This window comes from Acanthaster planci, linkage group LG11, assembly GCF_054643075.1.
Source record: "Acanthaster planci isolate LZ-2023a linkage group LG11, COTS_SCS, whole genome shotgun sequence".
NCBI classification, from domain to species: domain Eukaryota; kingdom Metazoa; phylum Echinodermata; class Asteroidea; order Valvatida; family Acanthasteridae; genus Acanthaster; species Acanthaster planci.
The window spans coordinates 940,989-957,653 of record NC_141787.1 but is presented as its reverse complement, the minus strand read 5'-3'; the positions used below and the strand labels follow the sequence as shown (position 1 = coordinate 957,653).

General features: G+C 41.0%; 1 protein-coding gene across 7 annotated transcripts in view; it reads right to left on the bottom strand.

Annotated features, from left to right (window-relative positions):
- Positions 1 to 16,665, bottom strand: part of garnl3 (GTPase activating Rap/RanGAP domain like 3) — a 151,908-nt gene that overhangs the window by 49,902 nt on the left and 85,341 nt on the right. Inside the window, exon 1 of one of the 7 annotated variants that reach the window (XM_022228591.2) lies at positions 13,242 to 14,018. The exons of the other annotated variants lie outside the window; for them this stretch is intronic. Within the exon in view, the coding sequence (XP_022084283.2) occupies positions 13,242 to 13,450 (209 nt within the window). The 5' untranslated portion in view covers positions 13,451 to 14,018. Of the gene's footprint in view, positions 1 to 13,241; positions 14,019 to 16,665 lie in introns of those variants that run through there. 7 annotated transcript variants of the gene reach the window in all.

The following is a 16,665-nucleotide window of genomic DNA, read 5'->3' as shown; positions in this document are numbered from 1 at the left end:
ATTGCGTTTGTCCCTACAAAAACCACACGTGAAGCACAAAGAAAAACAGCTGCAATTTTTCACAGCAGTATTTCCAATTTTTTTCCACAATTGGCGCCAAAATAAGGTAAACAGATTACGCCTACGACCACTCACGACACCACGAAAAATATTTCTCTGCCAGACGTTGTCTTGCAATATATAATCTCGTAATTTATCCGACACTTGCCATGCGTGACGGTGTGCCTAAACATGTTCTCTGTAATACACAAAATATTAAAGGAGACCTGATGCTTTTGAAAGCAAATGAAAATTTATTATCAGAAGAAAATTAATGTCGCACACAGCACTGACATGTGACGCTGCAGGAAACGTTAAAGTAAGGATGATACTAAAGCAGACTGTATAAAATCGTGTAAAACGTTCAAAGTCTATTATTAAAGGCTTCATTTGCAGAAATTTATTTCAAAAATATGACTGGGGTTTAAATAATCGGGGAAATTACAAATTGCACACGTAATGTAGTAAACTACTGCCTGTCAGGTCCAAAAGGGAAGACAGAGCCAACCTGGCTGTGGCTGGAATTGAAGCCGCTTCCGTCTCAGACGGATGCATTGGATGGACCAGCTCGCAGCCGATTAACTTGCATTCCGCCCAACACGGAAGCGCTTTGCAGCGCCCTCACAGACAATCTTCAATGATATCGCGTTTAAACTGCAGATGGCGCTCTTCATAAAAATCGGTTTTCTTTGATGGCTCCCGCCATCCTCGGACACCAAGTAGGACGATCACTTGGGTCGAGTTCGGGCGGTCCGTTCTTGACACGGGTTTCGTGTTCTCGCGCTCGAACGGCAGGAACACGACCCAAGAACACTGTTCTCGGAACAGGATCACACACCACCTCCCCGTCAGGATTTTACACGAACACACGGAAAAACTCGTGAGTTTTGATTTTGAACAGCCGCAGAAAGTGCCGATATGGCTTTACAATTGAAATTTTTGCAAAATTAACATTAATAATTTTCCATGACAGAAATGAATTTTTTAAATGGAAAAGAAATTAACCCAGTTATCCAACATTAACTCTCGAAGAATGCAAAAGGACGCTGCCATGTTGCATGTTGCTTGCCACAGGTGACAACTAGCGCTAATAACCGGTTATACATTTCCGGCGTTCAAGCGACCGACCCACAAACAACCAATCGAGCTGTTCGTGAACAGACAAGAACAAGCCGCCTGAACTCGGCCGTCGAGAACTGTCGTGGCGCCCTCTCCGGCAATTAGATTCCTGGCAAACACCAGCACGGAAACAGGACAAGAATAGCACAAGACAACATTGAAGGTTAAAAAAAGAGGCGTAAAAAAAAAAAAGTTACAAAATCGCCACATTCACCCGACACACAGACGAACCAGTCGTTGCCCTGAAGTAAAAGGTCTTTTGTCACTTATATATACATCTGACCTGACAAGAAATTTTGTAGGGCGCCATCTCCTGGCAAAATCTGCCACAACAATCCGGTTAGCTGAAAGAGCAGATGCACGGTTGATTGACAAGGAGATCGGCCTCGATGCCGTTGACATGGTGACAAGACAACACTATTACTGCGCTAAACAGTGCGTATAGTAAACACCCCTACAAATGAAAAGCGTCTGCAACACAACGTATACATGTACATCCTGGAGACACCCAGGAAGCTTAACAACTCCTTCCATCATTACTTGACGTACTGAAAGTCGAATGTACTATATTTATTATTCTTGAATTCAGGAAAGTATTACAAATTAACGCAATGAAAAAAAGAACGGCCTAGGTAAAAGGAACTTTTGTCGTAACAATAATGATTTTCACTGTGGGCAAAAGACACACAGAAAAGATGGACCACACAAATGAAGATATGATAAAAATAAATACAAAGCTACAATACCCAGCATCATTGATGTTGTCGAGATAAATTTCCTGTATCTCAAATAATGTGTACACATTAAGCTATCGGAAAAAAATAAACCATTTATTGATGATAATGACCCCCTCCAGTTTAGTGTAGTCATTTGACGCAAGAAATGACAATAATTTCTAAACTAAATGTTGGTCCTCCCAATTTGAAATTACGCTTAAATAAGGACTACTGCCGTCTAAGCAATCCACAAAAGATCATTTAAAGTTTTAAAAACCGGTCCAAAAAGCAACGTTTTTAATACTATTTTTCTAAACAAATATCGGAACAGAATTGCTTTCTTAGCCTTTGCTCTTGTACTCTATCGCAAGCCTAGACTTTGCGTACTGTATGCTTCTTTTGTACAGACTTTATACACACTAAAGAAGAGTATCCTTTATGAAATCAATCGGTATCCAGGATGCCCAATGCATTGCATTGACGTAGCATTCGCGTCACAAAGACCCATCATAAGTTTTCATTTTGTGGAAATGCTGTTTACTGGAGACAGATGAGACAGCGTATGATTACTCTTGTGCAGTGATGCGTGAAATCATGGTTTACTTAAATTCTGTGGGCAACGAGGTGTGGATAATCATGATTGGTCTATTTTCGTGTGACACATAATAATGTCAGGTCTCGCCTTCCCAATTCATACACGTCAATGAACACACTCAAATCAGTGTGAATTTCTGAAAAGACCAATGATAAAAGACAGTTTTTCAGAAAAAGAGCTATCTCTAATTGAACGAAGAAAAAACACACTGGAAAAAAGCTGAGAGAAGAAACTTGGATGTTTAAGGAAGAACCAAACAAAGGTGTGATGAATTCACGCAATTGTTCGGCGGTGTTCAAAAGCGATCTCTCGTTGACATTAGAAATGTTGGTAACGTTGAGGTTACTTGATTGCACCCCTAGCGCCTTTCCTTATTTTGAGACCTTGAGTCTTTGACTTAACTTGCAATATCAGTTTCCATGCAAGGAATGGCAGAAACCAAAATATGATGCTTAAGGACACAAGCAGAATTCTTTCATCAAAATTACTCAAGCAATGTTGAGGAAAATAGCACAGGAGTTGGATTGGCGTAGTGGTTCTTTCCTCGCCTTTCACCTCTGCGGTCCAAATTCGATTCCCAGCTCGGTCCTCATGTGGATTGGGTTTTCAGTCCGTACCTGATTCCGTCGGTTTTGCCAAAAATGTTCCTCTGGGGTTTTCCTCTCACCTCTAAAATTGTAACGACTTCTCATTGCCTCCAGGTTTCTTCTGGCTTGCAAGCCGCAACGCCTGGGGTGCTTTTTAAGAAGCCTTGGTGTCATTACCAGAAATAAAGAATAACAACATACTTTTCCTGACTATAACAGTAAAACAACAGGGTCCCCATAAAAAATACAACTACCCGTTAACTTGAGAAAGGTTTCTGGATACCAGAAGTTATTCAAGAACAGAAACAAATATCTTTCTGTTCCCTCTGAATTGTCAAAAAAGCCTCAATCTTTTGTGTCCAGCAAAACTGCAGCTCAGCGACTGACTTGGTTCACAACTGACTGTAACAACGCCCATTGACATTTCCTCGTTCGTCTCTGGTATAATAGGCAAACATATTGTATTACAATATGTCAATGCGCGTTGATGTCAAAGAAACACTAAACCACAGCGCACCCCGGGAATCGTCAAGAAGGCTTCAGGCCGCGATATAAATATTACAGCAGAGTCAGTCGCTGCCTCTGGCCATTTCCTTTTTAATAGTTAAATTGAATAATTCTCGCCTTGTTAACGAAATTCTGAGGCTTGAATCAATTTGCAAGCCATATATCTTACCTTCGAGATATTATGTAAGATCTTTCTCTGAAATCGATGCCAGAACCTTGGTATAAAAGAGGCATTTTCTTTCAGTTGTGAGTTGTCAGCTTGGAAATGGAAACTGCACGTAGTAACGCTTATTTGCATGGTCGAAAATTACTCACGTGAAAACATGCGGACTGAGGCAAGGCTTTGAAAAGACAAATGCCACATTAAAGCAGTAAATAATTCTTGTCAGAATGAAACAGTGATCTATGAATAACATAATTCGAAATGTGCAGCCTGCTGTCTTGACGTTCCCAGCTCTCTTATAGTACAGACATTTGCACGCACTTGGATTTGCGCACGGTAAGGCAGTCGTCACTGCAAAACATGATTTACATGTGGTTTTCTCCTGTTCGGGCTCAAGTATAAAAAACCCGCAGAATACGACCCGGTATTCCAGATATTAACACGGTGGATGTGTCCGACTGATTATGATTAATGTTGTAATTAGCACGGACTCGTAACCACCAGGAACTTAATTATAAAGACGGGATCTTCCACATCAGCTTTCTCCGCCTGATTTATCACTAATCTACAACGTGGTCAAGAGTCCGAGTTGAAAGACAATTCAGTTCTGGTTTAACTGGATTTCTAACGGTTTCGTTCTAAAATCGGATTCGTCTTGTTTCCAGACTGCAGTTTGATTCTTTACAACCTAGTTATTTTAATTTCATGCTTGAGGTTGTCCTAAATGTAAAGGGAGGACAGTTTGTTTGATTAAAGTGGTTAAAGGTCAATAGATTTATTTTAGAGTAGGTTTTCTTTTTTCAAATGCAGTTTACTTCACTTTTGTAATACCTTTTAGCCCATAACATATTTCACAATATTATTTGCTCCACTGTTAGGTAACCTCTGGTTCTATGAGCACTTAGAGTGTTGAATCGTCTTCATGTAAATGGCAGAATGTGTTCACTAATTTGTTCCATAACAGAATAAAATCGTTTAAAGTAAAAACCGAACCTGCCAAATCACTTCCGTTCACGGTCGGCTTTTTCATGTCGTTACCTGTCTGCGAATCACATTTAAATGTCAATCTAGTGACTGCATATTACAAATGAATCCCCTGTAAGTATGTAAGACTTGATCTTTTTGACCTGAGCCAAAACAACAAACTCACTACTGAAGCTTTTTGCTTTCACATTTTCTGGTATTAGTCTGAAGTTGCCACGATTAAGTGGGAACATAGTATAAAATGCATGGACAGTTGGCAAATAGTGAATAAGTTCATATAGCACTCAGGACTTGTCAAAAGAACAGCAGTGATTTTTCAATTTAATTATGCATAAATGGATTTGTATACTGTGAAAAATGGCTATACCTCATAATTTGGAATCTTATCTGCTTTAGATGTGGGTCCATTATCATCTGACTGCTCAGTCTAATAACTAAGATTAACAACACACTACCGCTGTTCGTCAAAATGTCCCCCACAGAACATGCAAGAAAGTTTTGATTGAAGTGGCAGGGATTTCAGGGAAGTTTTCATCATTTTTCCCCTCAAATGCTCTGTCTCAGTCTGTCAGTGTTAGCGACTGAAGAAAGACCACGTAAAAAAGGCAAGGCCAGAATGGAATGGCAATGCATACAGTTGCCTGAACTATATAACGGTTTGTGGTGGCGCTTGTCGAATCTCCCTGCAGACGGGTTGAAACGACGTTAGCCACCTTTTGACCGATGGATTTAAGAAAATATATGAGCAACATTAAGATGCATACGAAAAGGTCACACGAATGCAGTGATACCTACCACAAATATAAAACTCGTGACATGAATATAATGATTCTGTCTAGCTGGGTTTTATATTTACAGATTTCTTGACTTTATTCTCCTGGATTTGAAATGACTCCTGCACAATATGCTATTAATATTTCATTTCTACGAGTTCATGCAAGGAAGCTGCATTTCTTGTGCTTCCCGATGAAGGAACATACATAGAATGTCCCACTGAATTGTATACGTGGGCCACAATGGTGGAGATAATAGCAAATTCTGGCACAAAGACAGAGCCTACTCATTCGACTATGGAGTTTCATATTTAATGGACTAACAGCAAAAAGCATTTATGGATGATGGACGATTCAAAGCAAGTAATCAGTCAGACCAGACGGACAAAGCCAGCCAACAATTGATGCGGCTGCAGCATGTCTGATAACTGTAATGCATTTTGATCTATGTGATATTGCGCATACGTACACAACCAGGGACTGCCGTGTAACGAACAGCATTCAACTGTCAGGGGTTAAAAATGGCGCCAGCGGAAATGGCTTTACTCTTACTGTGTGAAATATTCTTTAAAAAAATGCTTACAAAGTATTATTATGATGACACTGCACTAACTATGATGTTGCATGTTTTCTGCCTAGTACAGTTTTAACATCTTTTCCCGTATCGTGGATTGTGTTGTTCATGTCATAACAAGTCCTCATCGAATGAATTAGGCCCTTCGATTTCAACGCACGCGACCCACTTGTTTTTCAGGAGAGTACGTGTAGGGACTGCAAGATGCTAGAGACGCGGGGGCTTAACGGCTTGAGTCAAGCAAAGAGACACTATCAGACATTCGAACGTGTACAAAACGGCCAATGGCTGGGACACATGGGTCGTATAAAAACAGAGAAAAAAACGGTTCATGGACCAAACCAATATCGCCAAGCTCTGCAGAAGGACCTGTAGGACCACCATTATGGGATGCACTATGACGTAGCACTGAGAACCTCAAACTAGTCTGCGAATCCCAGCCATCCCTATAACGGTCTGCGACTCAATTCACAACATTACGACCACAACTCAGTCCTTTAAAGAGGCCTAAACATGAACACGTTATTCAATCTTTTCCTTTGAAGTTGGGAATAATGGCAAGATATCAACTACGAACATAAAGTGGGCAGGCGATTGCACTGGTCATTATTCATAATTTAACTTGTGTACTGCAATTACATTTGTCCTGAACGAAAATTAACAATCGTGACAATCGATACCACTGACATATTCAGGTTATCCTAAATTTAGAGTGTCCCGACTTCTCATAGTTAAACGTAATACGTAACAACTTATTTCCGGTCTCTAGGTTATGCCATATTAGTGTCCTTACTCTACAGTTTAAGCTTTGCAAGAGGGATTTAGTAAATTCCATAAATTATATACATATATTATATCCCAGGCTCCATTTACTGGTCAAATTTTAATGAACTAGGGAGTGCTTATAACTTAGTTTCATACGCAGCTTTTGCCAGTGTCTTGGTAGAATGATTAACTCCGTGCGTAATTAAAAGGACTTCCATGCACCAGTTAACAAGTTCAAAGAATTACTCGGGCAAAACTCCAAACCTCGGTTCACCGAGTTTACACGAAGGCCGCGTCCGAGTCACCTGACTGTGGCTTGAAATTGCACACAACTTTATGGAAACTGGATGCGGCCACAACAGACTTGATCCTGCGTAATTTCTAGCCACAGTCAAGTAATTCGGACACGGCCTAAGAGCCCCTTTAAGATAGGATCGAACGTATTTGGTTGAAATAGGCCTACATTGTCGTCATGTTTCACTTTTCACTGAGCATTATGGAGAACATTCAGAAGAACCTTATGTTAGGTCCTAGGTTATGCTACTGGTTACGTAGCACCACCTGTCATCGAATCAATAGCAACGGGTGCTTCTGTGTTAAGAACCCGACTCTCCTTCCACCTCAGCAGGTGGTAAAATTATCCTCCTGATCTCTTCATAAGAATATGTCTCCGGGCTATCTCTCTCTGGCATCTTGCTTAATATCGTCTCGCAATAAAGAAACCACAAAGCTGGTTGATTTGGAAGTTGAAAGTGCAAAGGTGTGTCTGAGAGGCAACCATCAACAACTAGGGGGGGGGGTCAATTCTGGAGCCTTCTCCAGAAAACAATCAATTGCCTCCTTTTCTTAATGTTTACCGTCTCCTTTCCTCACTCTTTACCGTTTTCACACTTTTTTTCGGACTCCAACCTCTTAAACGCCTGCGAACCCAAACCATAAATTTTTTTTTGCTTAGCAGAGAGTGGGCATTTCCTCTTGTCTTGATAGATGCATTGGAATATTCTGGAAGAGCATTTTATCATTTACCGATGGGTCGCCCAACATACTCTAGTCGGTGAGCAGATTTCTTCTCTGTGCACGAGCAAACTTGCAAGTGTATGCTTTCTACATGTGGTGGCTGCCGTGTGGCTCTTTAAACCACGTCTGTATGCATTACAGGTCAGTTCCATTAAGGATATATGCTGTTACAGGATATGCTGTTAGAAGGAGAAGCGCTTAACTGGTCGAGTTCAGGTTCTCGTTTAATCTCAAGTGCTTATTCACCGCCACGCTGGCATCAACGGAAGCCACTGATTGGGGGGGGGGTGCAGACCATATCTCTGGTATGACTTCAAGCCGTTCACAATACGTATGACGTTGACAGTCGTGACATTTGAGATATTTATCCAAGAACTTCAGCATTATTGGTAATGATCTGCAGGTAGTACATTATCAATCCAATCCTGTATATTTCAGACGGACAATTAATCCGTACTGTATCATGTTTGCCACTTTCATCTATTTCTGAGTATTAGGTAAAAAGAACAGATCAAGTCGGCTATTTCGAAACGAGCAAGCCTACTGGATACAGTAATACCTCCATTATTCTGATGGACTGGTCTCTAAAAATCTATTAAAAATGTATGTATACCGAGATAAATCGTCCTGGCTTTCTCTGTAACTTCCCAGAGCTTGAAAACTTCGTCCAACAAGCCAAAAATTTCAAAAGGTAACTGCTCCTGCTCCTACAAAACAATCCTTTACCAAACTACACTTGGTACCTTAGTAAAGTGAAAACATTTCAACTATTTTGATTTTATGTCAAGTTATGAAAGTGCGTCGTTCATTGGTACACATCCAGTTCGTTTATCCTTTTAAACGCCTTTTCAATTTGTTTTTCACCGTACAATGTAGCTCTGCGGGCTAACGACTAAAACCAAACGTATTTAACCCGTAGATACAAATAAAATTGCTTGCTTTCTACTGCCTTATTAGCACAAACAATCCAAGCCAACAATGTAAACAGTTCCCGAACTAATAATAGAAACGGCCACACGGTGAGTGCGTTGCATGACTTCCCAATTTAAATGGTGGGAAGCCTATATCTGAGGAAACGCAGACGCGCGAAGCCACTCTATAGAAGACTACCCCCCCCAAATACGACAGGCCTTGCTTATAAGTCACTGTCCCATCCCTCTGCCGACGGATAGTTAATGACGACACAGACCAGCCAAGCGTGTCATGAAACCCCTGCAGTTTTCATGGCTGTCTTTTTTTTACTCTGATGGCCGGTAACGAGCAATGCAGCGACTGGCCTATATGCCCAAGCACTGACCTTATGAACATGAAGCTCCTTGTTATGAACGACACGACAGCATTGAAAAAAAGAAGGGAAGAAGGGAAGCGTGACATTGGTTTGGTGGCATGATGGCTGTCCGTTAACGTGCTGAGAGCGCTGGTATTCAGGCGGGAAACAGGTTGAACTCTGAAGAGGACATGTAGTCTCGAAACAGCCCCAATTGACATGCATTATCACATGACTGAGGTGCAACTGAGTCAATGAAACAATTTTAATAATAACCCTTTTCCTTTGAGGTGGATCATGGGTTACCATTCTCTTCACACGTCACCGCCTCCAGACACCATATAGTCGCACTGCAATCCCTGCAGTCTCTGACAACAGAGTATTACTGTCCAAAACGTTGAGTACCCTCCGGTTCTTTTCAGAACCACACATACTCAAGAGATATACAAGAGATATTTCATATGGTGCTACCGCAAACTCATTATACCTTTCCGTAAACCCTTCTATTTTTCATGTTTTCTGAAAACATTATAAATATTACAAGGTAACAGTTAAGCTAAAGGTGTAAATTGCAGGGTTCTAGTAACTTGTAAAGATGAACAAAATTCCTGTGATGTCAAATACTGTCCTAATCAGGAGCAACCTCTAACACCTTTCTGGTTTCGTACGAAGGTTTAGGCCTCTGTCTCACCAAATCACTCTTAATCAAAAATGTCCCAGCACGAAGTTATCTGCTTTTGCATGAACATGATGGTTCATTTGTTTTCTGCCATGCGCAACGTTAAATAGCAACACACATGTCGATACACAATACCACCTGAACAAACCCTAAGTCCACATTTACACAGATCTATTGAATTTGATAACTCACAACCGTCACAAAGACAAATCCACTTTTTTATTGGAAACCGTCAGAAATAATGCGGGTATGCAAACGTGTGGCTCAAAAAAAAAAAACTCGTTGGATATATCACCATTTTCTGTGGCTATTTCAAGTAACATACGCATATACTTGAAAAATGTGACATGCCAGGCACGAAGCTTGTACTATGCTAGACAAAATAACCAACGATGGTTTATCACCGAGGGGTGTTTCCCATACGCACAGCAGTTTTAAGGGTCCCCACTGTCTCGTTCAGGTGCTGAGGAAGGCAAATCTCTTCTTCCAAGCGTTCTCAAATTCAGTGGGGTGACGTACACTAAATGTCATTTAGTTACAGAGCAAACAAACACAACATTTCTCGTCGAAAAGGAAAGAAATGACGGCAGTAACTTTTAGAATACACAGACAGACCTCAGAAAGATGCTAGTACCATTCATAGAGATTACACACTGTACAAAGTTGATGTTGATAAATATCCTAGGTGTTAATGGACTACACCCAGTCGGATGTGGCCCTCTGATTGCACACAGGGTGTGAATTAACACCAATACATGGCTAAAACCACTTTTTATTCTTTCGTACGATGGGAAATAATATTAACCAGCCAATTTGAACTAACGTGGCTGTGGAACAAATGAAATGATCACATTTTGCAATCTGCGTAATCTGCCAGTGAAATCAATGCATACCGACACAAACAGCGACATTAAAGGCGAGCAAGTGATTTTCATATGCATTAGCAAATAAACTATATATTGGCATGCTTGATGCCTCTAAGAACCATCGTTCCGACAAAATAATGCTATGCTGCCAGAACCACGTCAGATATTCTACTGTGCTTACTTGTGTCAAATGAATTTGAGGAGGATTGATCAAAAGATCCATAACCACAACACGCATGCTATGACGTTATCTCATGCTTTAATAGGTGGGGGTAACTAGAAAACTGAGGACGGAGAACCGATACTGCACGTCCATGGGGCTATGCAAGCTCCGTTGCACTCCAATCCGAAGCGACAGCACAGCGACCGTAAACCAACAGTGTCAAGCGAAGGTCTCTCCTTGGTAGATGTACAGTCCATCGATCACTCATAGAATGCCCCACTAGATCAACACCTGTAAGATTAGTATTTCACAAAACAAGCCGACATGGCGGACTGAGGTGAGGATAATGCGATCTATACGGCCAGGCTTGCTACAGGCACGTCATGGTACATTATCGCAGTCTGTGGGAAATGCTTTGGTGCGGGGGATAACAGCTCCACGTAAATATTTCCATATAATAATGCTCTAGTAAATCGACGACTGAAAGTTGGCAACAAGAAGTGCAATATTGTAACCAGTACAACCCCTGTTTAACAGACTGCTGTATAAGAGCACTGAGCTCTGCAACTAGCTGGACACTGAGTATATTGTAAATATCATATTCCTCTCTTAAAACTTGCCTTTAGGGGGCATCTGTTCCGGCAAATAGGTCATACAGGTGCAGAAAAACTGACTGATCATCAGTGATGAATGCCTCCATAAGTGCAACCTACAGTCACGAACAGTCTCATTACGCACCATGCATAACACATATATACATCTATATTCAATTGATTAAATATCTTGATAGAAACAAGTGCGTAAAAGTCCACAATTTGACTAACGTAAAGAGGTTTGCTGAAGGCAACTATCACTCATCCAATTAGTCTAGGTAACAGATTACATACGAAAATAGCTTGTCAAAAACCAAAGAAAAAGTCTTCTCATATACAGGAACCAATCTGTAGGAACCAGGAGAAATACACTAGAAGAAACATTTTAAGACAAAACGTCAGTAATTTGACAAACAGGTTAATAAATTTAAAACACAATGACCGAAGCCAAGAACCAAACATGCATAAAAAACCAAGTGCTTTTGACAATCTCATACATTTCGAAAATTCCATGAAATCGTAATCAAGTCCTATCATGGTTTTTTCCTTTTCTGAGCAAATATACAAGCTGTTAATTGAGAGTTTCTTTGTATAGCTGGACACATTGACAAGATACATGTCTGCAGTTGCAATCATGCATATAAATTGTTTCATTGGCTGGGTCGCTGTCAGTCAACCTGACGTGTCTGTGTATGCGGTATCGCAATTAAGGTCTGGCCTGTGCAGTCGTGCGACTAAGGTCGGCCGTCCAGGGAGGAGGACTTCAAGTGTATTCAGGGAAGGTAATTATCAAGATGTGTAAATTAGCTAGCCTCTTCACTTCTTTGAATTGTGAAGGTTTTTTTTAACTGAAAAATTATTGGACGTTTTCACATCCCGTGTTCTTGCTTCAATAAATCTCACTTAACAAGCACATGATTTAAATTCCAGGTTCTTTGAGCCCATTTCTGATTAACTTAAAAAAACCTACGCATATTTTAGTTAACAAATATAATGGAATATAAAGTTTCTCTCAGTACTTATAAAGGAACAGATTTTAAAAATATTCATGTGTTTCATTTTATGCGGTGTGGAAAGCATGGCTGTTCATAATGCTTGAAAGTGCAGTTGAAGCATACAAAGCTACGCACAGGTTTGCCATGGGAATTTCGTCATGAAATGTTTCACTACAGAAGCAAACATTTGTCCACGTCGGCGGGATGATCGTGTAAACACTTTGCCCGCCAGACACGAGGATACAAGACGTTGGGGGTATCAGACTTGGTAGTATTCCATAGTCTCGGGTTATCAATGAAATATTTATTTTCATGCTTTATTTAATAAATAACTATTTGGGAATTCGCAGATTTGGAATACTTTTCAAGTGGTTTACTGATACGGTTTAGTTCGTGCAAAAAAGTTGAACGATGCTCTCCAGCTCGTTGATTCGTTAAAGAAGCGTCTCACTGGTAATTCGAGCGAAATTTTTCCCACTTCGTCGGGAAATTAATTTGCCGTCTTGCAAACAGACGATAATATTTAGAACTTAATGCCCTAAGGGCACGTGTAACTGTTTCCTACTGAATAACAAAATCTGCCACCCAATCGGCAACATAAATCTACTTCTCTGTCCTTTCCTGATGTGAAATAGAAAATACTTGTACTGACGGGATGAAAAAACAATGAGTGTACCATGGCGTACAGAGAAAGATGACAATTTCATGTACCATTTCACATATATCTGGAGGGGTATTTTGTTCAAATAGTCAAATATTAATAGCTATATGTATTGAAGCATCTGCATATCAATACAATCATTACCTACTTTCTCGTATACGACTCTCTACTTACATACCCGCATCGACCAATAGAGGTAGGGTCTGACAGCACCGGTCGTAGAGTCTCTTTTATGGTAGGTAGTCCCGTCTTTCGGTTGGAGGGGATCTTGAAGGAGCCAGCCTTACGGGTCAAGACCTGGCCCCGCGGATCGTAGGAAGAGTCCGCGTCTAGGAATCCCTTTTGCCGAGCTGGAGGGGTCTGGTGAGGAGAGGGAGAGGCCGCCATGTCTATGGTGGGCTGTCACCGTCTACGATAGCACCGTACACTCTTGTTTCCCCCGGACTGGTCGATGGTTTTAAGTGCAGGATCCTCTTCACTGATCCCCGTTGTCCGGATGTTGCGGCAATGAACTCCCGTAATGTAAACCACACATTATCCGGTTAGCCCACAGGTTCTACCCTCCTACTTTCAATGCACGTGCATGATTTCCATTTCATGCATCTCATGAGAAGTATAAATAGCGCTGCTCTCGGAGTCTAAGGCGGTAGAGCTCGTCTGTAATCAACACGGTTGCGGCACGCACCAATAAGGCCTTCCTTAAGGAGAGGGCCTTAAATGAATTAGTGCGATTACCAGAGAGGCATGTGAAGGTTGCAGTCCATAATTTTGTTGTCCAGTTACGACGGGAGAGTGTTTGACTTTAGTCTGCGGGGAGAGCACACAGACACCTGACTTCTCGATCAACGGAATGCCCACTTGTCATCCGGATAAACATATCACGCGTGTCGAATGTAAACTGTACTGTTTCGCTCTCCTTCACGGCATTGGGTGATCTACAGACTCCCAGGTAGATACAACCGCAAGATCCAGATAATGATACGACTCACATTGGCACCTGCAGAGCCTGCCGGTTGGATACACCGCGTGCCCCGGCGTGGAAGCGTGACAAATTGAAACTAACCGTCGACGGACGACATCACGGGGCACGTGACTACCAAGTCCACGTCAACGTGTGTGCACACAGCAGGCATGGAAAATCTTATCAACATAATTTATGTTAGGCGGGCATCCACAAGGTGAAAGGGAGACTATTGCACACAAGCTACGACCTTTAAATTTCCATATCACTCCCTCATGTGCCGTCACGCATCGCTGCAGGCGCTAATAACTCGTTTGCATATTTTCTCACGTGTGCTCTCCACCTTTCACAATAATATTCAGCAGGACATCTACAAGTTCACAAATGCAGTACATTTCCAAATACTCACGACTTTATGATCGCAATGTTATTCCTTGTGTGAAATTCACTCCTTCTTCCCAATGCCCTGAACAACTTCTCCATCGACAACACCAAGAAACCCTAGACGCCCGAGCCTATAATGAAGACAATGAAGTCAACTGCACTTTTCGTGAAACCAGTGTTTTATCCAATTTTTTTTTTGTGGAAAATATTAAATGCCATAAGCCTACTACTAGTGCAGTTCAAGGCGAAGAAACAAATTAGACAGAACAACTCTGACCAAGGCACCTGAGGCCCATCGCCAGGAGACACAAAATTCAATTTGGCTCGGAATGCTCTGAGTACCGAACTCTCGCAGACCCCAGAGGAAAGTGAATCATAAATCCTCGCCCAAATTGAAACGGAAACTTCAGAAAACAGAAAATACATGTGGTACGATTTTTACACGCGATTTCAGAAAGACGACTGTTAAATGCAGCAACGGAGAGTGCTGACAACACGAGGGGTTCAATGAGTCAACGACGCTGGCTATTTCTTTTGTAAGTTATCTCGTGAGAACCTGCTGACGTTGCTGGTATTATAAAATTTGACTGAAAAGTTTAACGTGAACACACGTAAATTCAGTGAATAGCAGTTATTTAGACAACTAGACTGGTGCCGGGCCTTTTGTTCATCTGAAGTTACCGTATCGTCATCGCGAAGGTTGGAGTTTCATTCTTGGAACCACTCCACCGAAATGGGCTAACCCTTCTTCAAAGGCATTTCATTCTAAACATAGGAAAATTCTACGGGGAAGCAATACTGTCATGTGCAAATGCGTGCTACCGTCCGGGAAATAGTGAAAGTTGAGTGCATCAGAAATTAATATGACTTATTGAGTGAGCATCTCTCATTCATATGTACATTAAAAATAACCGCATTGAAGTCAGAATAAGGGAACAGATTGCGAGGTTTCACCCTGCCAAATGAACCATGAAATGACTTCCACGCTTACAATCTAATCACGTGTCATTGGATATTCGTGTATACGATTCTGTAGCTATCAGCAGCCCAGCGATTAAACCGAACACTATTCAAAGTAGTACAACATCACAAACTGACCACATTATGGTTGATCACTTGTTTCTCATTAACTTTTCTGTTTCCAGACATACGTTACCCGCCTTTGTGTCTCGGTAGCTTTGTTTGTTATCAACGCCTGAATTTGAGTCAATATTTAGCTCTGCAGCCTGTGCTGTAGTCAGCGTCATTTTTACTGTATTTTGAATAATGAATGTATTCACTTCATCAAATCTCTTTGTCGGAGTTTTATTATGCACGCAGTCTTTTTACAAGTAAATTTAATACGGGAACCCGTAAACAAGGCTATTTTCTTACCGTCATTGTACAGGCACGCGCACGTTCATTTCAGAAAATCATTACTGCCTCGTCGCTGTTTTGGTTTGGAGTACCAATACTGCAGTGAAGCTAGCTGATCACGCGCGGGCTTGGGAGGGCAACGAACTTTTATGTCTGGCTACACATTCATTTCAATCTCCCTGCAACATCGCTAATATTCAGCACTTCAGAAATATGAGAAGACTGGATTTGAATTTAAAATGGTACATGAGTCTTGTGCTTATCGAGAAAACAGTGCAGGGTGTGTTGCGATAAAAGCTCAGCAATTTCAAATGAACCCAATCATACTGTATAAACAACAGTAAATTCTGATCATGACTTGATGTTACAGCTTTTTCCTTGGCAATTTGTGTGTACAGGACGATATACAACCGCGTGCGGATTGCACTTTTTACGGTCCACATTATGTCTTTTATTATGTTGTACAAATCACCAACTGCACGTAATATATGTGCATCTAATTTTTGCCATCACGACATTTGTAACTTTGGCATATCTTAGAAAACAGAAATTATGCGTTTGATCTCCGTGCCAAAAAGGAACAGTGCATAGGTGCATGCTATGACAAAAAGGAGTACATGACTGTTGCAAAGTCAAAAGGAATGACATTAAGGACGGGCAATGTCAAACGAGGATAATGATTACATGCAATGTCAAATAAGTTACAGTATATTGCATACTGTAATTACAGAAAGGAATAGGCTACGAAAGTAGAAGTATATTAAGAATTGGCACTGTCAAAAAATATAACAGTGTCAAAAAAGGAGTAGTAGTAGTAGTAGTAAATGAAGCACATGCAATTTTACAAAGAGGAGTACATTGGGTATTTCTCAATTTCAATTTTCACTTTTTCAATACATTT